At 42.4% G+C, this 27,799-nt stretch overlaps 1 protein-coding gene across 2 annotated transcripts in view; it reads left to right on the top strand.

The window, feature by feature from the left end:
* Positions 1 to 12,376, top strand: part of CLIC6 (chloride intracellular channel 6) — a 51,286-nt gene extending 38,910 nt beyond the window's left edge. The window contains exons 5-9 of one of the 2 annotated variants that reach the window (XR_012161033.1): positions 4,881 to 5,062; positions 7,758 to 8,498; positions 9,770 to 9,879; positions 10,096 to 10,211; positions 10,679 to 12,376. Coding sequence is in view for 1 of the 2 variants with exons in the window: in XM_073361411.1 (XP_073217512.1) it covers positions 4,881 to 5,062; positions 7,758 to 7,919 (344 nt within the window). In the remaining variant the exon portion in view is untranslated. Of the gene's footprint in view, positions 1 to 4,880; positions 5,063 to 7,757; positions 9,738 to 9,769; positions 9,880 to 10,095; positions 10,212 to 10,678 lie in introns of those variants that run through there. The other variant, XM_073361411.1, reaches the window with a different exon arrangement.
* The last annotated feature ends 15,423 nt before the right edge of the window (positions 12,377 to 27,799 follow it).

The raw sequence follows: 27,799 nt of genomic DNA, 5'->3' as shown, positions 1-27,799 counted from the left end.
GCAAATGAATTTTAGTTCTGCTGTTTCTCTTTGAAGTCTGTTTCTGAAGTTTTTTTGTTCAAGTATAGCTACTTTCAAATCTGTTATAGAATGTCCAGAAAGATTGAAGTGTTCTCCTATTGGCTTTTGTATGTTACCATTCCTGATGTCCGATTTGTGTCCATTTATTCTTTTACGTAGGGACTGTCCGGTTTGGCCAATGTACATGGCAGAGGGGCATTGCTGGCACATGATGGCATATATAACATTAGTAGACTTCCAGGTGAATGAGCCTCTGATGGTGTGGCTGATGTGGTTTGGTCCTCTGATGGTGTCGCCAGAGTAGATATGGGGACAGAGTAGGCAACGAGGTTTGTTACAGAGATTGGTTCCTGGGTTAGTGTTTCTGTGGTGTGGTGTGTAGTTGCTGGTGAGTATTTGCTTCAGGTTAGGGGCCTGTCTGTAAGCAAGGACTGGCCTGTCTCCCAAGATCTGGGAGAGTGAGGGATCGTTTTCCAGGATAGGTTGTAGATCGTGGATAATGTGCTGCAGAGGTTTTAGCTGGGGGCTGTACGTGATGGCCAGTGGTGTTCTGTTATTTTCCTTGTTAGGCCTGTTTTGTAGTAGGCGATTTCTGGGTACCCGTCTTGCTCTATCAATCTGTTTCCTCACTTCCCCAGGTGGGTATTGTAGTTTTAAGAATGCTTGATAAAGACCTTGTAGGTGTTTGTCTCTGGCTGAGGGATTGGAGCAAATCGGTTGTATCTTAGGGCTTGGCTGTAGACAATGGATCGTGTGATGTGTCCTGGATGGGAGCTGGAGGCATGTAGGTAAGTATAGCGGTCAGTAGGTTTCCGGTATAGGGTGGTGTTTATGTGACCATCACTTATTTGCACTGTAGTGTCCAGGAAGTGGATCTCTTGTGTGGACTGGTCCAGGCTAAGGTGGATGGTGGGGTGAAAACTGTTGAAATCCAGATGGAATTCTTCAAGGGCCTCCTTCCTGTGCATCCATATGATGAAGATGTCATCAATGTAGCGCAAATAGAGGAGGAGCACTAGGGGATGAGAGCTGAGGAAGCGTTGTTCTAAGTCAGCCATAAAAATGTTGGCATACTGGAGCCATGCGGGTACCCATAGCAGTGCCACTGACTTGAAGGTGTAAGTCATCCCCAAATCTGAAATGGTTGTGGGTGAGGACAAAGTCACAAAGCTCATCCACCAGGTGTGCCATGGCCTCATCAGGGATACTGTTCCTGACAGCTTGTACTCCATCCTCATGTGGAATATTGGTATAAAGAGCTTCTACATCCATGGTGGCCAGGATGGTGTTTTCAGGAAGATCACCAATGCATTGTAGTTTCCTCAGAAAGTCGGTGGTGTCTCAAGCAGAGGGTCTGAGGAGAGAGTCCAAATAGCCAGATAATCCTGCTGTAAGAGTGCTCTTCTCTTCGTGTACCAGTATATTTATGTCTGCATCTGTAATTTTCATTCCATGCATCTGAAGAAGTGGGGTTTTACCCACGAAAGCTTATGCTCAAATAAATCTGTTAGTCTTTAAGATGCCACCGGACTCCTTGTTATATATAAGTATAATATAGTCTAATTTTTTTGACAGTGAAATTGAAATAGCTAAGAGAATTAATTTGGAATAGTACTTTTTGTGTAGTAATGACTTTTCTAGGATTTCTCTGAAACAATTTGACTAGCTCCAAAATGTGGGAATTTTCATTCCAGTGCAGTTTTTTAAATCAAATAATTAATTTTTTTCCCAAGATTATGGAATTATGATACATAATTCTACAAATGGTCATCATGTTTCCTGGCCTAGAGATAGATGAGAATTTGACAGAAATTCCTCACTCTCTGGACCAGCCATCTACATTCACTGTGGGTGAAATCCCCTCCCCTCTCCCTTCACAAAACTGAAATCAATAAGCTTTAAGTAGGAAACCAAGCAAGGGTTGGAATTCACCTTTTTCAGCCTACCAGCATTGCTGAGGGGCTACACTGCCACATCCATAATTCATAGCTCCTGTTTATCCAGCTACTGCATTCGTATAAGCAAGGGTCCAGTGGCTGAACCTTCCTTCAACACCTCCCTTCTTCTGCCAGGTGGTGAGGAGCCCACCACCCATTATCCAGGGCACACACAGTGTGAAGGTGCCCGCTACCATCTCTCTGTTGCTCTGAGCTGTTCTCCAATATTCAGGGCCTTGCTGGATTGTTTCTGTTAGGAGGAAAAATGGGTGATACAAAGCAGGCATTTCTTTGGTGCAATTCTGTTTATTTACAAAGAATGTACAGAGTCCTGTTTCCTCGAACACAATAGAAACAACCAACATCAGGCAGTTTCCTTGCTCACAGTTTCCAAGTCTGTCTCTCTAGTCAGTTATGTGCCCCAAAGGGTTCTGTTTTTGCTCCTTTTCAGGGCCATGCTCACAACTGCTTTTCTCACTGTCCCCTAGCTTTCTCCAGGCATTTCTGCCTCTGACATACACACAGCTACAGCCAATCCCCAAGACCCTGCATTTGAAATCATAGAACCCTTAAAAGCACAAGTCTTAGCTTCTGATCAGGCCTTACCATGTGTCCCATTGCCTTGAACTGTGGCTTCTGTTTTCAGCTGTATAACTGCATAAAGGGGCTTAGTTGCTCTGCCTGAAATAAAGGTGCTTAGCATACCCCATTAGCTTTATCTAGGCCTGTAAATGTCTGTGGGTCAAAGATCCACTTGATGTCAGCCATTAACACCTTCCAGTATAACCATCTCTATCCTTAATGTCCCAGTATGCTGACATGGGGGCTTGAGTGGTGTGGAATGCTTTGTACTTGTACCTGTCTGTCTGCACTTAGGGAATTTTCACCCTTCTTTAGAGCTGGTTGAAAAGTATTTTTTTCCCCCCCGACAGGAAAATTGTGATCTTTAGCAAAAATTCAAATACCAAAATAATTGGGCCAAAAACTGAAAGAGTACAGTTTTTGGAAATGCTGCCCTAGTGCTTCATAAGATTTGTATTTCAGGTGCTTCATGACCCCTTGCTCCTCTAGAGACTGGGCTCCCTGGTCATACTACATTTCCCTTGATGCACTGTGGTCTTCCCTCTGGGAGAGAGAAGGGAATTAAGGGGAACTCTTGCCCATATTCTGTTATTGGAGATGTAGTCTGCCTGGGTAGCCCGGTTCATAGAGGAGAATGGAGACATGAGTCAACTAAAGGTATGTCGGCACTACAATTAAAAACCCATGCCATTACTGGTCCATGCCAGCTGATTTGGGCTCGTGGGGCTCAGGCGAAGGAGCTGTTTAATTGTGATGTAGACATTTGGGCCCGAGCTGAAGGGTCTGAGAGCTGCAGCCCAAGCCCAAACATGCACACAGCAATTAAACAGCCCATTAGCCCCAGTCCCACAAACCTGAGTCAGCTGGCATGGGTCAGCCATGGGTTTTTAATTGCAGTGTAGACATACCCTAAATTACAGCTCTCATGAGGCACCATGGCAGCATTTCCAAATCAAAATCTTTGGTTTTGGCTGAAATATTTAGATTTTCAGGTGTTTGGTTTTTCGATGAAAAAACAAACTTTTTCACAGAAAGAAAACACTTTTCACAAAAAAAAATTGTTAGTTGCAAACCCAATTTTCTGTCAAAAACTGTTTTGATTGAATATTCTCAATCAGCCCTACCCTTAATGCTGAAATTTGGCATAAACGTGTCAAGAAGGATATTTTGTAAACCATTTCAACTCAATTGGTTTTACCATTCTTCTAAAGAAAGAAAAAAGAGAACAGTTTTTGTTTGATTTGCAGACAGACATTCTCCACCCCCATCCACCACTCTAAGAAAGAAAAGGGCAAACTTTGTTTTTTAAATTGCACTAATCTAATCCTTTGAAGTGATGTACTTTTATGTTAAAGTATGTTTCAGGGGGTTTGAAGGGTGTGTTGGGGTTGTTTGTTTGTTTGTTTGTTTTTTTATAAATACACCTTTTTAAATGGGGGTAAAGGTAAATAAACATCAGCAGGAATCACAGAACTGAATTAATCTTTAATGTAAATCCATTAAGTTTAGCTACACCAAACCTGATTTTGGCAATTCTGTACCAATTGACCTCACTAGCACTTTTGTTATTCCCTTATTACATTAGCATTTAGCAAGCCCAGTAAAGGATCAGAGCCCCATTGTGACAGAGATGGTAAAGATACGGCAGCTATACTTAACAAACATTATATCCCAGAGAGCTCTATGGACAGGTACACACTTAAAACATTTGCCTCTAGAGTATTACTGGTTATGGGGGAGGTGATTTTTAATGACATTTCTATCCCAGCAAAATCCCTAGTGTAGATACAGTTAAACCAGCATAAAAGTGCTTTTATTGACACAGCTTATTTTGCTTGAGGACCAGTGTGAACTATACCAGCAAAAACACTCTTCTGTCATGCCAACAGGAGCTGCATCTACAGTAGGATGGTTTGTCAGTGTGACTATTGACTATACCAGTATAGCTATACTGGCAAACCTTTTATGGTCTGGACTAGGCCTACATTTCGGATAGGATTCAATTGATGGCGGAAACAGATAAACAGTATGGATGGTTTCAGAGAATGGGGTAATAATAAACTGAACAGATTAGAAAAAAAACAGAAATCACAGCTAACTGATGTCAGATGGAAATGTTTTATAACCATCATAGCACAGGTAGTTCTCAGGAGGGATTTGAATTAGGACAAGGGGCAGCTTTTGGAATATGACAGAGTTTTTCCTATGCACTGGGGTTGGCATGGGAGAACCTCAGTGTGAGTGGGCTTAGTGTTTGGAAATATCTGATCTCCTGGGATTCTTCTACTTTTAGAGAGAACTCAGTTCACTTTTCTCTAATGTCTATTTTTCTGAATGTAGATTTGGAAAAATCCTTACTTAAGGCTCTAAGGAGGCTGGATAACTATTTAAATACCCCCTTGCCTGATGAAATTGATGCCTATAGCACTGAAGACATCACTGTTTCCAGCAGAAAATTCCTGGATGGAGATGAGCTCACCTTAGCAGACTGCAACCTCTTACCCAAGCTCCACATCATTAAGGTTTGGATTTTCTCTTTCATGATGTGCAAAGACTGGCAACACTGATGCACAAGTGCATTTAAAAATGACACAAAAATTGACACATCTTTACTGAAACAGACTCACAAATGCTATCTCAACCCAGGGTGAGAATGGAGTCAGAGTAAAATTTAGCCTAGCATGTCTAACATCCTTTGGGGACACCCAAACAACAGCATAATGACCTAGTTCCATTTTTTATCTGACAATGTAATTCCTAATGTCTGGATTCCACACTTGTTAGATGGCCTAGCTAAAAATAAATAATTTAGCTAAGAGTACTGCTGCTGGCAGATAGACGCTCTGCAGCCTCTCACATTAGGCAGCTGTGGAGGCTTATGGATTCCAAGATAGCATTACTGCCTTGGCTACAGTCACATTGTTATGACCATCTCTGAGATTCTCCTTGTGGTTGGACACAAGGGCCTGGATGCACAAAAGGAGTTAGGAGCCTAAGTCCTTATTTTGTGTGTCTTAGTTCCAGTTTCGGGACCACTGTGTCATCATAAAAGTCACGCTGAAACCCTGTAAGTGCCTAAACTTGCTTGACGCCTAGATTTTTGCGGTAAAAGTTCCTTAGGCACCTATGTTTCATGGTAAATAGGCCCAATGGCCTGTGATGGGATGTTAGATGGGGTGAGAGCTGAGTTACTACAGAGAATTCTTTCCTGGGTATCTGGTTGGTGAATCTTGCCCATATGCTCAGGGTTCAGCTGATCGCCATATTTGGGGTCAGGAAGGAATTTTCCTCCAGGGCAGATTGGAAGAGGCCCTGGGGGTTTTTCACCTTCCTCTGTAGCATGGGGCACAGGTCACTTGCTGGAGGATTCTCTGCACCTTGAAGTTTTTAAACCATAATTTGAGGACTTCAATAGCTCAGACATAGGTGAGAGGTTTATTGCAGAAGTGGGTGGGTGAGATTCTGTGGCCTGCATTGTGCAGGAGGTCAGACTAGATGATCATAATGGTCCCTTCTGACCTTAATATCTATAAATCTATGTTTCTGTCTCTAAGCATGCACGCTGTTGCCTCCCTGTGGGCATCTGGATGCCTAGTTTCTGCCTATGCCCCAGAGTGATTCATAAACCAGGGGAAGACATGTGTTTGGTTGTTTAACTCACCTGTGGGACCTGAAAAAGTACATATGCTCTCTCGCTCACTCGAGAGTACAAGCATGAGCATGAGCATAGCCTGGTGGTTAGCAGACTTACTGAGGATGTGGGAGACCTAGGATCTGCACCCCCGGTCCAGTGAGAGTTTCATTATTTATCCACTATGCAACAGCTTCAGTAGGCGAGTTTGAGGGACACCCTACATCACAATATTTCATAGCCCAATGGTTAGAGCACTCTCCTGAGAGGTAGCAGATCCCTGTTCAAATCACTTTTCCCCCTGAGGTGAGGGGTCTCCCTTATCCCAAATGAGTATCCTAACCATTGGGCTAAAAGTTATGAGGGAGGTCCTCCTCTGCCCTCATCCCTGATTAATGCCTTTTGTGCATTCAGGCCCGGGCTGCTTTATTGGACTCCACTGCTGGATCCCAACTGCTTCCTAGTCTACTTGGCCGGAGCAGCATCCAGCCTCTCCTAGGGTACAGAGTATGTGCCTAGTATCTCTTCTTGGGCTGTGGAACCCTGAGGTCCAATGGCCCTAGGCCCAGAACCATTGCTGATCCTTCAAGTCTCCCCAATCGCTTACGCACCCCTTCATAAAACAAAATGAAATCCATAAAACAGACAGATTCCCCAAACTCTCACACACATAATGACATTTTAGCCTTACATGCCTTCCTAAGTCAGCTCGCTTCCCTCAGGGGGACTGTACCCACCCAATTGCCATATATGGACTGATTCAGAACATTTTTCACTCTTTCATTATTCCCTCATAAATTTGGGGCTGAAATTTGACATGTGAGTTTTTCGGTACTTCTCACAGGCAATGAACTCTCTCTGTAGTGCTCTTTTCTGTCAGTGCCTAAGACCATGCAGGTTGACTGCTATGTCAGTTAGCAGGACCCAGAGGTGCAGGAGTTGCGCTTTTACCTGACTGGGCAAAGTTTTTCAGTAAGGGAGAAGGTACAGTTGACACGTCATTTGTGAGTACGCAAGTGCATGTTTTATTCAAAATTTGGCTTCCATTTTGGTTTTTAGATCACCTCTGCTAGGGTATATTCCCCTAATATCTTTTATCTCACGTTTCAGTATGTGAAGTAAGTATTAATTAAAACTGGAATGTGTCACAAGTTGTGTATGTTCCAAATAAGATGTTTGCTTTAAAATATCAACCAAACATCTATTAAAAGATTTCCCTTCATATTCGGTGGGCTTTTCAAATCCACCTATGGAATTTGGGTATGCAGGTAGAAATGTATGGGAAATGGGCAACTGAAGTCCTTAAGTAGCATTGAAACTCTCAGTTATTTGGTTTTGTAAAATCTTTTCATCCCAAAACCTACATTTTGAGCTTAAACTACTTGACAGTCCCTCTCTAACTAACCAGCCCACCTCCCCCACATCTGATATCTTTCTCCTCTTTGTCTTTTTTCAAAATTTAAAACGTCAAAAATGGATTGCTAAGACAGAAGAATGGAAGAAACCTATTGATTACAAGCATTGTGTGCACTTTGTTTACACAGCTCATGCCTCTAGCAGTCTCTTTTATTTTTTATTTTTTTAAGGTTGTGGCAAAAAAATATAGGAATTTTGAGTTTCCACCTGAAATGACTGGGATCTGGAGATATTTGAACAGTGCTTATGCGAGAGATGAATTCACAAATACTTGTCCTGCTGATCGAGAAATTGAGTTTGCATATTTGGATGTTGCAAAAAGAATGAAGTGATGGATTAAAAGATCTCTCTAGTCTACATTTCTTCGGAGAGCTGGATGGGAACAAACCAAGATAAATACAGAGTACATTATGCAGCATAATTTTAAGTTCTGTGACTGGCCAATTCTTCTTTCTTTTCTTGCGTTATATTAAGCTCACCCTTAAATTATATGTATGTATGTCTGCTTATTTGTGTGTACACACACACACACACACGTATTACACATTCTGAGTTAAAGGTTTCAGATTAAAATTCAAACATTCGTTGAAATTACGGTAATGGGCTTGGCACACAATTATTACAATTTGGCTGGTTACTCTTAGTAAAAATATTGAATTTTGATACTAAAATTCCCTGCTTCTTACACATTTAGTGTGATTATTACTGCCCCTAATTTCTCAGTTTATTTCAGCACTCCTGTCAAAACTGACAGTTGACTTAGAGATCTGTCTGAGAGGCAGAGGAACATTTTTCTCTCAAGATATAGCTAACCAAAAGTATCTGTGACCTTCTGGGCTGCATAAATCTGGGAAGACCGCACAATTGCTGTTGGCTGCACAGCAGGCTGGTTTATCCAGAAGAAAGATCAGGTATGATGTGTAACCAACTCCCTCTTTCAAAAACAACAACTCTATATTCCCGGGAGCTGTGGATCAGCTCAACAAAAGCCCTGCTTCACACTGCACAAGTCCCTATTCTGTATATGTCTAGCCCTCGTCTCTCTAAGATCTGCACAACCCATGGGACTTCCTCCAGCCCTAGAGGAGAGGAACAAATATTGCAGCTGACCTGTGGACTATGCAATAAAGTTACTTGGTATAAGTGAAAAGAGAGGGGTCCTGCCCCCTGCACTGGGAGAGGAAATGGAAAACCTCTCTGCCCCAGATTACTGAACTGAGGCCCCCTCCTCGACTTCTACTTGGTATTGGAAAGCAATGAATATGGGGGCAGGAGGGCTATTTAGGAGGTAGCCCTTTCCTTGTTCCTGACTGAACTGCGGAATGTGCTGTACAACCAGAACCAGTGAGAATACCCCATTCCCTTGGAACAGGGAACGTACCATCAGAAGTCCATGGAACATGAATGGGCTATAGCCACAGAGGCTGCTTTCTGCTGGTACAGCCCTCAGAAGCACAACCTGTGCAAACCACAGCCCCTGCACTTGCCTGGGAGCAAGAGCTCCAGCCCAGCTACCAAAGCTGCGTTATCCCTACAGTCACCAGGGAGTCAGTCTCTGATGCTTTTGCACAATATATTTTTGATAGGATTATGTGTATCTAAAGATGCAGTAGATCTATGCATACTAGATTGATCTATTTCATATCTAAGTGTCTAATATAATATCTAAGTAAGAAACCCCCCTCTATTTTAGAATAGACAACCTATTCCGTATCAAGCAGACATCTACTTTTCTTACAATTTGTACTTGATTGTATATTTCAGGTATACTTTGTCTGCACTGTTTAATTATAAAAATACTTAGTTCTGATGCACATCTTGTATCACAGTTATTTTTAAAGTGTTAAATATTGAAATTTTTTTTTATTTTCTTTAGAAAAAACAGACACTTAACCTGTTTTGCAGTACAGAGCTTAAATATTGGGGTTGATAGCTGAGCAATCACTCACCAAATGTTACTAACTGCTGCTTTATATTTTCCAATATACATATATATATATATTCTATATAATCTTTTCACATGCCTTACAAATTTGAACAGAAAATACACAAATTGATAAGTAAATTGAATGATATCCTGTGTTTATTTCAGTGCCAGTGTCCTGACTATGTGCAGTCTATCATTAGCCTGGATTTTGAGAGAGAAAGATGAAATTTAACAAAACCTTGATTTGTCTTTAAGAACTGGAAGAACATTTTAGGCCCTGTCCTGCAATCAGACCCACCCAGGTGCAAGGATGTGCACACACAGACCCAATTTCAGGACTCAATCCCCAGTCGTTCTGCTCAGAGGTGTGTCATATTGCTATTACTGACTTTAATTACGCTACCCAGCCATGATTCAACTGACAGTGGTTTACTGTGTTAGTCTTTATTGACTTAAAAAATGTAGCTATCAGCTGTTATCCACCTTTAATCAGTATGAAATTCAACATTACTGTGTAATATGGCCTGTTGTACAGCAATATTGTACGTGCTTTACTTCTTTTTTTTTTTTTTTGCCTTGAGGTCACCTGAGGCCCTCATTTAGACACAAACCACCCTCAAGTTTGTGCCCTGTGCTGTCCTGAGCCTGCAGTCTCAATCCTTTCAGCCAAAGGGGGCATACCCTGGATATGTAGAAAGTAATGTATATTTAAAATCCTACATCATTTTGAAGTATATTTTGCTGAGATGGAGGGGCTTTGGCCCTGGATAAGACTGAAATCTGTTTTTTGTTATTCCCATGCTCCTCTCCCATCCACCTGGAGGAAGAGTTTTATGGCCCCAATCCTACAATTAATTTCTCTTGGTGCAGTAAATTGCAGGATTGGGGCCAACCTCAGCCTCATATATAGTGCTATTGAAGCAACAGAATACAACTGGGATTTAAAGACTTCAGGAAATATAGTTAGATGATAGTATAAGCAGGGATGGTCAAAAAGTGGGGGAAACTGAAAAAAAATCATTAAAATTTTTAAAAAGGTTTATATTGTATAATGATGGTCAAAAATAGCAACAACTTTTCACAAAAAATGCAAAAATAATTTCACCTAATTTTCAAACAATGGAAAGTTCTTGACCAGCTCTAATTAGCTGTCTGTCCCATTAGGATTGCCAACTTCGGTTGGATGAATTCCTGGAGGTTTCATCACATGACATTATCTTTAATTAAAGATGAATCTTTAATTCCTGGACACTCCAAGACAATCCTGGAGGATTGACCATCCTATGTCCCATACATGTAAATGATACACCAGATTGCAACAAATGAAGCATTCACGTTTGTGATGGGCTTTAAAAGCAGAAGGAGAAAGACATATTCTGTTACAGGCCAGCTGGGACAGGAAAGGATTCCACACAGCTCATTGGGGCATGCCTCATGCTACAGCAGAAAACTAAACGTAATGGATATGCCCTGCTCCTTTAACAGCCAATTGCAACAACAACAAAAGGTTTTTCCTTCAGCCAAAGCAAAGGATTGCTTTAAACAAATCCCAGAGGGAGAGACAAGACCTCACCTCAGCACCAATCCCCTTCAGAGATCCATCTTCTCACAACTACATTCACCTCCCAGTGGGATAAACCTCTCTCCTGCACTAGCAAGGGGGATTAATAAATTTCCCACAGCTGGCTGTGCCCTACTAGCCTACACATAGGAAATGCCCTAGGCTGGGAACTCCACCTCCCCCATTAACCTACTTTAATTCAACTGCCCTTTTCAGTGCTTAATTTTCCTATTTATGGGACATAAGTGCTGCATAGTCTCATGTTTTTGTAGGAGCTCAAACCAAACTAACAACAGAGAAACACTCTTACCACTTATTCAGGAGCAAACTTAATGGGGAATCTGGGGTAGTTCTCTGGCAATACATACGTGATAAGGTGTGGTCCCAGTCTTAGCCACAGGGTAATTGTAAAAATAAAAGAGTTCTTGTTTTGTGTTTCTTACTGTTTTTGATTATATGCTGGGATCTGTTCATTGAGATGGCACCGAATATCACTGCAATCAGAGGTGAAACAGCTCCCTGTTTGGTCCAGCCCACTCCCCGGTTACTGTTGTTATAAATGATTTGTACTGAAGTTGTGCCAGGAGGTCCCGTTCTACGAGGCACTGTGAAATGCACTGTAAGAGACAGCACCTTCCCCAAAGATCTTACCGTCCCAGGCCCCAATCCTGCAATTAATAAAGTGTGGATGGACATGCTGCACAGCCAGGGAAACTGAGGCAAAAGGTGTTGCCCATGACCACACTGCATGTCCGTGACAGAACCACTCAGATCTCCTGATTATCAGGTTGGTGTGCTATTCATTTTAGATCGTGCTGCCTCCACTCTTTCTTGCCCAGCAGCACTAAGCCCCACATGACTTCCTCCCTTCTCTTACAGCATCTGCAAGAACGTTTATGGCTCTGATCCACAAAGGTACTTAGGCACTTAAAACATAAGATTTAGGCACCTAACTCTTCTGTTCAGGCACCAGATTTCCAGTTTTAGGCTCCAATGCGATCCACAAAACTTCTGAATCCTGTGGGTGCCTAAACTCACTTGGCACCAAAGTTTTCAGGGTAAATGTTTCTTTGATGCCTATGTTTCTGGTTCTTAGGGTACACCTGTGAACACTGCATGTGGAAGTGCAGTTCCCAGCTTGGGGAGACAGACAAAAGCTAGCTCTGCTCGAGCTAAAAGTAGCAGTGTAGCTGGGGATAGCCCAGGTAGCAGCTTGGGCTAGCTGGCCGAGTACAAAGCCACCTGGAACCCCGGGGTACATAGTCGGGTGGCTAGCCTGTGCTACCCCAGCTTCCCTGCTATTTTTAGCATACTACTCAAACAGAGCTAGGGCTGTCTGCCTAGCTGAACTGGGAAGCACACTCCCAGCCACAGTATAAACATATGCTGAGCATGTGCATTGCTGCCTCCTGCTAGGCACTGGGCACTTATCTCCTGCCTAAGGCTGGTGGTTAGGGCACCCACTGTTTACATCTGTCAGTGCCTCAGCTTCAGCCTGAGTGGGTACAGCTACACTGTTACTTTTAGCTCCATAGCATGAGTGGTCTACGCTTGAGTCAGTTGATTCGGGCTCTGAGATGCGCTGCCTTGAGGGTGTTTTTGGAGTGTCGATGCACCGTACATTTTTAGATTTTGCTTCTTAAACAAAAAGCTGCAGTAATGTCACTTGCTAAAAGCCTAAAGGAAAAATGAAACACTCTCATCTGAAACAAATTTTCATAGGGCTTGATTTTCAGAGGTGCTGAGCATCAGCAATTCCCCTTGACTTCAAAGAGAATTGTGGACCCTCAGCACCTCTGAAAATCAGGGTCATGGGGCCTGGACCTCCAACATTTAGTCACACAAGACGTTCCACTGGCTCACTCCCTAGATCTGGAAGCGTAGATCCATCTCCTCCTTGCCACATTTCTCCACCTCCAGACCCCCTGGAGCATCTTCACCCATCAGAGAAGAGGGTGAGAGTTGGCAGAAGGGGGAAAGGAGTGGGTGGGCCAAAAACCCCCACAACAACGATATGACAGCCTTGGTAAGTTCTGGGGACAACACAGGCGGTGGGAGTCCCTCGCACAGGGCTTCCACAGGGATGGCCTTGTCTCCCCAGATTCCCTCACCAAGAGCTGCCTGGTTTGGGAACAGGCTAGCCCTACAATGCTTTTCACAAGGGACACCCCACCCACGACTCTGAAGGGACTCCATGGGGAATCTCCGAGACTCCAACTCCATGAGAGGATCTTCATTCACAGAGATCGGCTGAGCCTCCCCCTTCAGGTATCAGTAAAGAGAAATAATGTCCATCATTGATTTCAGTCAGACTGGTTGTATAACTAGGGTTGCAGAATTGGGATCATGCTTTTGAAAGTATATGTGAAACTCCAACTATCATAAAAGCAGAAATAAATTCTGGTTTGCTATTTCTTTCAAAGTGCAGAGAAAGGGACCAGTATTTTCCCCAAAGATACCTACATTGTTTATTAGGATAAGAAATTTTGTTATACAATCTTGCTTGTACAAAAATTATTTTATTATATTATTTTAAATAAAAATATTTACATTTTTCCTTTAAATACATATTATACGCAAGGCAAATATGGTCAAATAGTTACTTTATTACTTGTTGTTTAACTGTTTGTGTGGAAAAGGCTTCAGATTTTGAAGATTTCTTTGTCAGGGTCAAATTCCTTAGTCACCAAAATCGTCCATTGATTGAAGGGCTACAATCTACTTGCTCTGAACACAGTATTTCCAAAAGCAGGCTGAAATTGAACAAAATACATAGTTAAAATACACTGCAATATATTTCACCTTGTGCATTCTCCTTTGAAATAACTTTAAAGCAATGGAAAAAACCTGAATAATTGCACATTATCTAATTGCACCCCTTTCTCCATGTTACGTGAATAAACATACTGAATTTTTAAAATTCACCAACTCTTCTAAGCTCTCAAGGACAAAATGACCACTAATAACTTCCAAGGTGAGGAAGGACTCTTAAGTTTCAAACCATCAGAAAATATCCAAGGCCTTTCAGAGCATCTAACTCTTGGAAGAGTAAACAAAGCAATCCCTACTTAATGAGTTTCATGGCAGGGAGCTGCAAATCACCTGCATTCTGTCAGCAATGCAGATCCTGGTTTTAGGGCAATGTGGCCCCTTATCAGGGATGAAAGTAACTTAAGGGACTTACTGGTACGCAGGGCTGTGGTCCTGAGCAGGAGAGGGCGGTGGGGGTGGGGGACAACCCAGGTGGAAGGGGTGGGGCCTTTAAATCCCCAGACCCTTTAAATAGCCGCTGCTACCCTGGGGCTCCAGCAGTGGCCAGAGCCCCTGTCCCTTTAAATCACCATCAGAGCCCCATGGTAGCAGTAGCTATGGTGGCGGCCGGGAGCCCTGGGGCTCTGGTGGTGATTTAAAGGGCCAGAGGCTCTGGCCCGGGGCCTTTAAATCACTGCCGGAGCCCCATGCTAGCTGTAGCTGCAGCAGTGGCTGGGAGCCCCGGGGCTCCGGTGGAGATTCAAAGTGCATGGGGTTCCTGCCGCTGCCGGGAGCCCAGGGTCCTTTTAAATTGCCCACCTGGGGAAGTTGCTCTTGCCGGTACACAGTACTGGACCGTACCGGCTTCCTTTCACCTCTGCCCCCTATCCAGTTCTACAGAGTCTGCAGCTTCAGCTGGAATAACTTCTCTAGGTGACCTGTAATTGGGGGTGTTGGCCAGTTCCAGGCCCAGCCTTTAAGTGACAGTGACGAAACAAACAAGTGAAATTATCCATCTGCAGGCATGAAGTTATTCTGTTCACCCTAACTAGCAACATGCTGCTTTGTAGGAAACAGAGTGTGATTGTTTTACAGCACTCAAGTTCTGGCCTGACTCTGCTTCTATTGAGTTAATGGGAGTATGATCAGTAATGGCAGCCCAGTCAGGTCAAAGGTATAGCTATTTAGAAAACAGCACATAGTGTCTGTGAAAAAGTTAAAAGACATTTTCATTTTATTTGAAAATTTACAGATTTTTTCAGTTTTTTGGTTAAACCGATGAACAAAAAAAATCAGTTTTCAAACAAACAGTTTTGTTTTTTTCTGGTTTTATTGCTCCCGTTCTCTCCCTTCTTCCTTCCCCCAACCCCCACTCACTAGAAAAGGGAAGGAGCGAGAAGGGGAGGGAGAAACCAAACCATCTTTTGGATGTTGAAATTCAGTTTTTCATTGAAAAAAAAAAATTAAACCAAAACAAAAAATGTGCTTGAAAAACCAATTCCTATTGAAAAAATGTTTTGGTGAAATTTCTTCAACCAGGTGTAGTCAGCAATGAGTGCTGTTGAAAATCCTGCCTATCCTGATTAGGAAACCGGCTGAACATCTACGCTGCAATTAAACAGCCCTTGAGCCCGAGTCAGCTGGCATGGGTGTCTAATTGCAGTGTAGAAAAACCCAGAGAGACCTGAAAGGGGACTAATGTGCTTCAGAACCATGACAGTATATTTTTTGGTTTTTAAAAATTGTTTTTCTTGTCATTTGTCTTTTTTACTGTAGTCCAGGGGTCTCAAACATGCGGGCCGTGGGCCGCATGTGGCCCATGGAGTTATTTCCTGCTGCCCGCCATTGCTCCGCTCCCCCGCCTCCACTCCTCCCAAGCGCACCATGCCCCAGCTCCTCCGCCTACCTCCCAGTGCTTCCCACCATCAAACAGCTGTTTGGCGGCACTTAGGACTTTCCAGGAGGGAGGGGAGAGGAGTGGGGATGCGGTGAGCTCATGGGAGGAGGCAGAGAAGAGGCGGGGCTGGGGCAAGGATTTGGGGAAGCGGTTGGAATAGGGGCAGAGACTTTGGGGAAGGAGTTGGAATGGGGGCAGGGAAGGAGTGGGAATAGGTGGGGCAGGGGCAGGGCCTCATGGAAGGGGTGGAGTGGGGTGGGGCCAGGGGGAGAGTGGGGGGCTTTTGCATCTTTGTATGAAAAGGTGTCAGTGATGCGGCCCTCGGGCCAACGTACTAGTCCTCATGTGGCCCTCGTGGTGATTTGAGTTTGAGATCCCTGCTCTAGTCGTATATTAGGAATACAGTCCTTTGTGTTGAAGTGCTGTATAGCTGCACTCAGTAGTAGGTACTACTATCAATCATCTCAGCTTCAGTTTTCATCTTCCAGTATCACCAGCCCCCTGCATTCAAAAATCATGAATCAGACCTCCAAAATGTTGAAATTGGCTTAAAAAGATCAGATATTATTGATTTGATTTCTGTAGTCTTCAGGATGCACTTGGGTCAAGTTTTTCTCTGCCACCTCAAGGCCTAGACACTTATTTTTTTGAAAAATGAAAGTGCCGAAAGTCTTATTCCAAGACCTGGGACATTAAGAAGCACACCACATATGAGACTTTGATAACAATCACATTGAATTATCCTAATGCTTCAAATAACAACAGTTATGATGTATAATCTACAATACACTGTGCCAAAGTTTACGTGCCTCTCTCTAGCTTTGCAACGCTGCCCTCTGCTGGATGGAATGTCATTGTTACATGAGGTCAATGGTGTGTGATTAATTATTGCCTTTTAGATCTACTGAGGATATAAACCCTAAGGAAGGGAATTGGAAGAAACCTGGAAAAGAGAAAGAGGGTGAAAAAGGGGAAGATGGAGGAACAAGGAAGTGAAAAGGAGGAAAACAGGGAGCAAGGAGGAGGGAGAGCTTGGAGCTATTTCTGATGCTATAATCCCACCAATCTGGGAGCACCAGGTCATCTATTATATAGGCTCCTATACTTACTTATGTATAATACACACACATTTATAGAAAATATACTCATGCTTATCAAATGCCTGCTGCTTGCTCTCACCAACTATGAACATAAACTGATCATATCTATCTAGCTAAATTATATGACTAGAGTTGCATGGGAACCTGATTTTTCGTTTCACTGGAAAATCCAGTATTTTGAAAAAAATATCCTTCCAAAATGAAATACAAAAATTTCCAAATTTCCTGTGAAATAAAATTCTGAAAAATATTGTTTGGGTCAAATAATTTTGTTTCAATAAAATCAAAACATTTGGATCAGATTTTTACACTTGAAAATGTTTTTTTATATAAAATAAATGTTGAAACAAAAAGTCATTTTGAAATGAAAAATCAAAATGTTCTGTGCTAAAAATGTTGAAATGGGACACTGATATTTTTGAAATACTTCATTTTGATTTTCCCCAAAAACTAAATTTAGTGTCTGTGCCTCTCACAATCTTCAATGTATTTATCCCCACAACAGCCATATGAGGTAGGAAAGCACTATTATGCCCTTTTTACCCATGGGAAACTGAGGTATAGAGAGACTGTGTCACTGGCCCATGATCACATAGAAGGTCTGTGGTGTGAGCAAGGAATTGAACTCAGGTCTCCTGACTTTGGCACAAAAAGTAGGAGTGTGTTAATAAAGACTGTGGCTGACACAAAGTTGGGAGGTATTGCCAATACAGAAGAGGACCGGAATATCATACAAGAAGATCTGGATGACCTTGAAAACTGAAGTAATAGAAATGGGATGAAATTTAAGAGTGCAAAGTGCAAGGTCATGCACTTAAGGACTAACAACAAATTTTTTTGCTATAAACTGGGGACCTATCAGTTGGGAGTGACAGAGGATGAGAAAGATCTGGGTGAATTGGTTGATCACAGGATGACTATGAGCCACCAATGTGATGCGTCTGTGAAAAAGGCTAATATAATCCTAGGGTGCATCAGGTGAGGTATTTCCAGTAGAGATAGGGAAGAGTTATTACCAGTCTTCAAGGCACTGGTGAGACCTCATCTGGGATACTGTGTACAATTCTGGTCCCCCATCTTTAAGAAAGACGCATTTAGACTGGAACAGGCACAGAAAAGTGCTACTAGTTGATCAGAGGAATGGAAAACTTTTTGGCTTGTTTAGCTTAACTAATTGATAAATACATCAGAAGGATAAATACAAGGGAGAGAGAGGAGTTATTTAGGTTAAGCATCAACGTAGCTACAAGAACAAAGGGATATAAGCTGTCCCTCAACAAGTTAGGCTTGAAAATAGAAGAAGGCTTCGAACTATCGGAGGAGTGAAGTTCTGGAACAGCCTTTCAAGGGAAGCAGTGGAGGCAAAAAACTTAACTGGTTTCAAGACTGAGCTTGACAAGTTTATGAAGGAGATGGTCTGATGTGACTGCCTACAGTGACATGGTGCCCATCTGTGACTGCTAGTAGCAAATATCTCTAACTGCCACAGATGGGACACTAGATGGGGAGAGCTCTAGGTTACTACAGCAAATTCTTTCCCAGGTGTCTGGCTGGTGGGTCTTGACCACATGCTCAGGGTCCAACTGATCACCATATTTGGGGTTAGGAAGGAATTTTCCCCTTGTCAAATTGACTGAGACACTGGGTTTTTATTGCCTTCCTCTTCAGCGTGGGGCATGAGTCTCTTGCAGGTTTAAACTAGTGTAAATGGTGGATTCTCTGTAACTTGAAGTCTTTAAACCATAATTTGAGGACTTCAGTAACAAAGCCAGAGGTTAGGGGTCTATTACAGGAGTGGGTGGGTGAGGTTCTGTGGCCTGCAATGTGCAGGAGGTCAAACTAGATGATCATGATGGTCCCTTCTGGCCTTAAAGTCTATGAGTCCCAAGCTAGTGCCCTAGCCACTGGAACCTAACCTTCTTGGTATAAAATTTATAATTAATTTGTGGCTGGATCTGGGGAAGCTACATATCCTTTCACCTCTGGGACTCAAGTCCAAATATGACTCAAGGAAACAGAAGTCTACTGTCTGATGACTGTTCCGTGGCTTTTATATTAAATGGATGTGATGGTTTCAGTCCAGTTTCTATGCAACAGATATCCACATCGCAGAAGAGACCATCATAAATGCCACTTGGCACTTTCTGCACAGACCAAAGAATGGGTGGCCAGAGAGAGGGAACTATCTGTTCCCCTATTGAAGCCAGGGTGGAAATCCATTAGTGAGAAGCAGTGTGGGGATGCTTCTGCCTTTGCTCTACTGTTCTGTGGCTAGAAGAGTCCAGTCTCCAGTGTGGTTAATCTAGCACCTTCCACAAGCAACAAATTACAATAAGCTTTATCAGGCATCAAAGTGACCCAGCACCAAGGTGAGCAGGGTACATCATCACACTGCTGGAAGTCCTACCTCTCTTCTTGGATTTCTTGGGGGATTGTGGCGCTGACTTCCTGAAGTTCTTCCCACTTAGAAGATTTATTTCCAGGAGACCCTTGCTCAACTCAGCAGCACCTTCTTGATGGGCAAGGCGATTGGACTGCCCTTCATTTAAACCTTCCTGCCCCAAACGAAACACACGAAGGACAATTTGAATAATACAATTTCTAAAAGCTAGGAACACAAACAATCCAGAGAAGCAGTGAAATAAATAGCCAGCCATCAGTGAACCAGCTGTGTGGTGAGGAGGTGAATTTTACAAATATTAGATGATGACTAGAGCTGGAAATTAAGAAAATATAGAATTGGTCTTACCATTTTGACTTTCTTCCCAAACATCTTGGCATAAGCTGAAATAAAAAAAAGGAGTGAGGGGGGGGACATTTAGCAGCTTTTCTTTTGAGAGATGGTATCTGCTTTCTTGCAAACTTAATTGTGATGCACCATTTGACAAAACTGCTGGAAGAGTCCCATTTTGGTGGGGGACAGTAAGGAGGATATATAGATGGAAGGGGCACACCATGTAAGTACACCAAGAACTCAATCCTGCAAGCTCCTACAGGTGGGAACTGTCCTTACTCACCCACTGAAATCAGTGGGCCTACTTGTATGAGTAAAGATCTGCAAAACAGGACCCCCCCCAACATGACAGAGGCCTTCCATCAAGGCAGTGTTTCCATTTCCCTCGCTTCCTTTTCTGTTTTAATTTAAGGTGTATATTACTGCCCACCCTCAATAAGTATCATTCACTGAGTTGTCTGGTCATCCATTTACAGATGTGGAAAATGAAGGAGATATGTTAAATGACTTAACTGAGGTGACAAAGGGCATTAGTGTCAAAACTAGAATACATGAGTATGTGGCTCTCACGCCTGTGTTCAGACCATTAGCTCATACTCTCATCCATTGTGTAAGTATAGTTTAGTCCTGGATGTAAATCCCAGTGCAGCAGTCGCAGAACTGTGTGAGGCTCGTTGGGGTGAAGGCCTTTCCCACATGAGGAGAAGGGCAGAGGCACTGGGAATCAGGGTGGGGAATAAGGAGAGCATACTGTCAGTTGGGACGGACATTTTGAATGTGTGACAGAAGGAACGGGGGTGGAAGGGGTGCTTCAGAGTGTGCCGAGAACGTCCCTGACCCTTGGAATTTTTGCCTGGGGCCCTTCTCAGTGCCATACCCCTGATTTTAAGAACTTTTTGAAAGAAGAATTTTAGAATAGAGCACAAAGCACAATGGTTATGCAGCCGTTGTGCAGTGGCCACTGCTTATCATGCTAGCCAGCACTGCCTTATTGTTTCCTTGTGCTCCCCCTGCCTGTTTGTTGTATCCAGCTGTTGTCTCTCATCTTCTATTTAAATTGTAAGCTCTCTGAGGCAGGGGCTGTCTCTTTGTTATATGTTTGGACAGCACCTGGCACAACGGGGCCCTGCAATACAAATGCAAATATAAATACAAATCATCATCATCAATGCCCAGAAGAGGGAACTGAGGTGGAGTAGCCTTGCTGGGAATTTCAGAAAAAATTTGCATTATTTATAGTTATCTTTTTTTAAAAAATCTGCTTTGAATCATAAGAGAGCAACCTAGCGTCAGAAGCTACTAAGTGCTCAGAGTAAGGGCTTTTCTATACAGAGAGTTAGTGCACGGCGAGCCAGGGTGTGAATCTACAGCACTGCAGCTTGGCTCTTACTAACTCTCCATGTGGACTGTGTTACCACACGCTGAAAGGTCTGTAGTGTGCATTCACGTGCTGCTGTTTTGTTGCAGGATGGCATGATTTGCTGGTGCATGAGATGGGTGGTTGTATAGATCCCCCTCCCCCCGCCTCTTGGTTAAGTTAATAAAGTTGTGGCTTTCTGATTAAATCCACCTGTGTGTCTATCTTCCATTTGCCCATGTGTCCTGAGCCATAGCAAACGATACAGGAAGTGTCCTTCTGGGTCTCAGTGCAATAAGCAAAGTACCTATGAATTAAATTTCCATTCATTGGGCTGGACTCTTCTCATGCCAGTGTAACTCAGGAATAACCAATGAAGTTACACCAGTGTAAAACTAGAAAGTGAGAGCCAGATGGGGAATCATTATCCTTTTAGCAGACACAGGAACTGTGATGTCGCCCAGCACGTACATTTTCCTTCTGAAAGGAAGAACGTGTCACTTCTTTGCGCAAAACAAAAGAACACAGGCTAGACTCCAGCAGAGATTTAATAAGAGAATTTACTGCAGACAAGAAATTAAATAACCAACTTGCTTATATATTTATCTCAGTTATTGTCTGAGTGAACTGCTCATTTATGCAGAAGGACAATGTTGACAGTTTTGAGGGTGAGATGTAAGGAATTGAAGCTGTGGATTACTGGGATTGGAGACAAGGAGGCTGTATGGGGGATGGTGGCAGAGGAAGGCAGTTTAGGCTCTGATCCTGTATTGGGATCTGCTAGCATGGATCCCTATGTCCCTGTGATGTTTCATTGACTTGGACAGGCCCTCTGCATTTGAATGAATTTTATCCTGAATGAAAATGACTATTCACCTAGGGCTTGATCCAAAGCCCCTTGAAATCAGTGGGATTCTTTCCACTGGCTTCAATGGGCTTAAGATCAGGCCCCTAGTTTTGTCCCTCTCTTACAACAGACACAACTCACAGGTAAGTGAGGATAGTAATGGGGCCTGTAATAAAGCAATGCTGAGTTTCCACAGTTAAAGTTAGAGAGTCAAGAAATGCAATATACAGGGCCTGATTCTCCAGTGCTTGGAGCCTTATGTGTCATTTTTACATGTGCAAAGTGACCATAAAATGCTACCATTCTAATTTGCACAGGTGTAAATGATTACATGAGTTACAAAGCAGTGGAGAATCAAGCCCTCAGTATTTGTGTACAATGGTCTTAAAAAAAAAAAAAGCAATCTGGCTAAATAAGACTCAAATCTTGGGTAGTATGTGTCGAAAGATGTAGGAGGCAGAACATGCTGCCTCAGATCCCCCATCTCAGTGCACCCACAGAATAAGGTAGCAAATTCCACAACAAGCTGGCAGTTTGGAAATTTATGTGTTATCATTTTGCTCACTGAGCTAGCCCTTATTATCAGGAGAGGGCCATGGGCACAACAGCTAGCCAATCTTACTCAAATGTACACAAGCAATATCATGCCAGACACTTCTGGCAGAAACTGACCCTCAATCGAAACCAGAAGAAAACAACAGTAAACAGCCCCACCTGCAGTACATTTTATATGGTCAAGGTGATACAAGCATGGTCCAAAACCAAACTAAAGACATCCAGTCTTTCCATTAGCTTTAGCAGGCTTTGGATCAGGCCTTAAGTTGCCATGGGTTTGATTCTGTTCTCACTTACACCAGGGTTATAACAGTTTAAATCCATTAACATCAATGGTGTGACTTCCAATTTACACTGGTGTGAGTGAAATCAGATCATATATATAAAATCTGTCTATCTCTACATTGGTATACAGGTGAAAGATAACTGACATAATATTAACAGCTTGAATGGGCTTTTTCAGCTCACATCTGAGGAACTGTCCCAGATTGAGGTGTCAGTAGAGGAGGTTTGGGAACAAATTGATAAATTAAACAGTAATTAGTCACCAGGACCAGATGATATTCACCCAAGAGTTCTGAAGGAATCCAAATATGAAACTGCAGAACTGTGGTATGTAACCTATCACTTAAATCAGCCTCTGTACCAGATGACTGCCGGACAGTTTATGCAATGCTGCTTCTTATAAAAGGCTCCAGAGGTGATCATGGCAATTAAAGGTCAGTAAGTCCAGCTTCAGTACCAAGCAAATTGGGTGAAACTATGGTAAAGAACAGAATTATAAGACATATAGATGAACACAATATGTTGGGGAAGAGTCAACTTGGCTTTTGTAAAGGGAAATCATGCCTCACCAATCTATTAGAATTCTTTGAGGGGTTAACAAACATGTTGAAAAGGGTGATCCAGTGGACTTAGTGCATGTGGATTTTCAGAAAGCCTTTGACAAGGGCCCTCACCAAACACTCTTAAGTAAAGTAAGCTGTCCTCAGATAAGAAGGAAGGTCCTCTTATCAGTAACTGGTTAAAAGATAGAAAACAAAGGGCAAGAATAAATGGTCAGTTTTCACAGTGGAGACAGGTAAACAGCAGGGCCCCTCAAGGATCTGTACTGGAACCAGTGCTGGTCAACATATTCATAAATGAGCTCAAAAAAGGGGTAAACAGGGAGGTTTGCAGACAATACAACATTACTTGAGGTAGTTAAGTCCAAAGCTGACTATGAAGAGTTACAAAGGGATCTCACAAAACTGGGTGTCTGGGCAACAAAATGGCAGATGAAATTCAGGGTTGATAAATGCAAAGTAATGCATGTTGGAAACCATAATCCTAACTATACATACACAGTGATGGGGCCTAAATTAGCTATTACCATTTAAGAAAGAGATCTTGGTGTCATGGTGGATAGTTCTTTGAAAACATCTGCTCAGTGTGCAGCGGCAGTCAAAAAAGCTAACAGAATGTTAGGAACTATTAGAAAGGGATAGATAATACAACAGAAAATATCATAATGTTACTATATAAATCCATGATACACCCACACCTTGAATACCACATGCAGTTCTGATTGCTTCATCTCAAAAAATATATATTAGAATTGGAAAAAGTACAGAGAAGGGCAACAAAATGGTTAGGGGTATGGAACAGCTCCTAGACAAGGAGAGATTAAAAAGACTGAGACTGTTCAGTTTAGAAAAGAGGAGACTAAGGAGGGATATGATGGAGGGCTATAAAATCATGACTGGTGTGGAGAAAGTGAATAAGGACGTGTTATTCATTCCTTCACATAACACAAGAACCAGGGTCACCCAATTAAATTAATAGGCAGCAGGTTTAAAACAAACATAAGGAAGTACTTTGGAACTTGTTGCCAAGGGATGTTGTGAAGGCCAAATTATAATGGGGTTCAAAAAAGAATTAGGTAAGTTCATGGAGGATAAGTCGAGCAATGGCTATTAGCCAAGAGGTCAGGCACGCAACCCCACATTTTGGGTGTCCCTAAACCTCTGACTGCCAGAAGCTGGGACTGGACAAGAGGGGATGGATCAACCGACAACTGTCCTGTTCTGCTCATTCCCTCTGAAGCATCTGGCACTGGCCATTGCCAGAAGACAGGATAGTGGGCTAGATGGACCATTGGTCTGGCCCATTATGGTCATTTTTATGTCTTATGAAAGCTACACTGCCCCAGGAGTGGACCAGAAGAACTGAGCTTCGGAGACATGCAGTAATGCTGGCATGGGGACAAAACAATTTGCAACCCCCCTTTCTGGGGTGCAGCTCTTTCTCCATCCACCCATCACACTGTCAGCCAGCATGTAGGGAGTACAATACTGGCTCCACTCATTCCCCACCTACTCTCTGCTCAGCTGCTCCCAGGGGAAGTATCTGGGGCACAGTCTCTGTCCTTGGACTGGGAATCTGGGGAGCCCTTATGTGCATGGGGTAGGGAGTCCTTACTCTCTCCTACTCCCCTGTATGGCCACAAATTAATAGGCAAGGGCAGGATCCAACTCAGATTGTGCAAGGTGCAAACTGTATATTGGCCACCTGCAGTTGGAACCAGTGAAATGTGTAACAGAATTATGGGACAAGACCAAATCAAGCAAAATACTAGGAGAATAACCAGAAATCCTATGGCCCAAAGTATAATAAAGCAGTGATTACAATGCCAGATAAATTGGTGAAGCAAGGGAGTGAATACATTTAAGAAGTGAATTCACAGCAGACATGGAAACACAATGACCATTCCCATAGGGTAATGACATGAGACAGATGAGCAACGTATAACAGGAAGAAAATAAGCGCAAAGCAAAATGAAGCAGCTTGATCCATGCTTGGGTTTCTGCCCCAAAGAAAATTTTACTGGAAAATTTCAGCAAAATCCCCCCAGCTTTTTCTGTGTTCTGAAATGATTAAATAAATACAGTTTTCCTATTTAAAAAATGGCCCTACCCCCAGTGCAGACAACTCCAAGAGGGGTGAACTTGGAAACTTGAAACACAACAAAATTGATATGAGATTTAGAAAACATGTCCCATGAGGAAAGGTTGAAAGGACGGGGTGTGTTTAGTCTAGAGAAGAGAAGACTTCAGGGGCACATCAGAACAGTCTACAAACCTGTAAAAGTTTGTTTTAAAGAGGATGGTGATAAATTATTCTCCATGTCCAATGAGATTAGGACAAGAAGTAATCAATGTAGTTTGCAGCAAGGGAGACTAAGGCTGGTCTAACCCTGGGAAGCCCCATCCTGAGAATTAGGGAGCCATGACTGGCTCCCTGGGAGCCCCCAATCTTTGTTGCATAGAGAATCTGGGACAATAAATACACATCGTGACACTAATAGTCACGATGATATTAATAGTCTTGTTATTGGGAGATAATTTCTCACTCCTTGTCAGAGGATGTTGTGCAGTTCAAGACTATAACAGGATTAAAAAAAGAACTAGGTAAGTTCACAGAGGATAGGTCCATCAATGGCTATTAGCCAGGATGGGTAGGGATGGCGTCCCTAGCCTCTGTTTGCCAGAAGCTGGGATTGGGCGACAGGAGATGGATCACTTGATGATTGTCTGTTCTGTTCATTCCCTCTGGGGTACCTGGCATTGGCTGCTGTCGGAAGACAGGATACTGGGCTAGATGGATATATTGGTCTGACCCAGTATGGCCGTTCTTATGTTCTTAAGTTCCCATGACCATATATCCTTGATTCACATAGAAACTACTGCTCCTGATAAATAAATCAAGCAATAAATCCTGCTGGATAACATGATGACAGCTATGAAAATAACATGGATCACCATTGTACATACAGTATATGACACTTCAGTTGACTATAATATATATAGTCCTTCTAAATACCTGAATATATATTTTAAAATTCATATTTGGCAGAGGCTTTAATCCTAGACTAATTATTCTCTGGTGCTCTGATCCCTTAGAGGTTCAAACTAACACGGCTGAAAATGTCTCTTTTTATTTGGCTTGGTGTTTAGCTGTATGGTTTGGTTGCCTTGACTTTATACCATTTATGGATAAGTAACATTTATTGCTGCTTCCCATGCCAGCCCCTCCGTGGAGTGATTTAGAACAGTGTTCAGTGCACACAGGTTCACATTCTTCCTTTAAATGCATCCAGTATCTCAGCAATAGGGTTAACTTCGACCCTTCAGATAAATCCTACTCTTAGGTTTCATTTGCACACTTTCAGTACTTGATTAATTAAGTTATAATGAGTCCCTGTTATTTTGTGTCTTGTGTTTCGTGGAGAAGTTTTATAGCAGGACCATGAACAAATATTTAACCCAAGCCCTAGAAGTTTGTGATTTAAATGGCACTCTCTATGTTTCACGTCTGAACACAACAATTTGCTGTATATGAAACATTAAGATGCAGTAATGAAAAGTTCTTTATTTAAACCTGGTTTTAGAAAGAAAAATACCCTGATTCTCATTAACACTAAAATAATTTTATAGCTCTCTGGTGACAGAAAGGGGCCTTCAGGTGAGCATAAATGTCATTTGCACTATTTTTGGTCCGTTTACTTGGCTAAAGTGGTATAAAATGGACTCAGTGTACATGAAAATCAAACTATATAACTTTAAGTTCTTGAAGTTGGAAAACAATCTATAAGGGTATACATGTGGGTGTGATTTTAGAAAGCACCTAAGGGATTTAGGAGGACCACATCAATTGCCAAATGAAAGTCAACAGGACTTGTGCTGCTAGCTCCTTTAGGTGGGTTCTTAAAAACTTCTCCGTAAATGTATTATTGCTTCCAAACATGGCTAAACTTGATCTATGCACAGAAGATATGGCCCCTAAATTATGCAAAATTTGAGCTGCACTGAATATTTGAATAATATTTAATATCTGAATTACACCTTAAATAATATTGGGAGTAAAATGTATGAAATTAATACTAGGACTCATACCACCCATGAAAAACTACAGTACTTTCCCCCATTAAGTGCTGGCAATAACATATACTGTATTTTGTTACACACTTCCCTCAATTTTAGCATCTCATAGAAAACAAACCTCACTAACATTTTAAATACTTTGCACTTCTATAGCATCTCCCATCAGAGAAGACTGAAGGGTTTTTGTACATAGTACTCTTTGAACTAGGGCAGTATTATTGTTCCCCATTTTATAGACGGGGAAACTGAGTCACCAAGCAGTTACTGGTAAGCGACTTGCCAGATTATACTCAAACACTGATGCTTCCTTCAACCTTCCCTCATCTCCTCTACCAAACCAACAGAAAACAACTGTACCCCATGCAGACTTTTTATACTCCCCCCCCCCAAAAAAAGCAAATCAGAGATTCCATGAAGTCACTATTGTTATCAATTTTATATAGCAGGTGCTCAGATACTGAGGTAATGAGCAGCAGCATAAAAACTTAAAATACATAGATAGATCTCCTGACCTCCAATCTTGAGCTTTAATCATTAGTATCCACTAACTCATCTTGTAGA

The sequence above is a fragment of the Lepidochelys kempii genome, chromosome 1 (assembly GCF_965140265.1).
Source record: "Lepidochelys kempii isolate rLepKem1 chromosome 1, rLepKem1.hap2, whole genome shotgun sequence".
NCBI classification, from domain to species: Eukaryota; Metazoa; Chordata; order Testudines; family Cheloniidae; genus Lepidochelys; species Lepidochelys kempii.
This window is presented reverse-complemented; position numbering and strand designations above follow the sequence as displayed.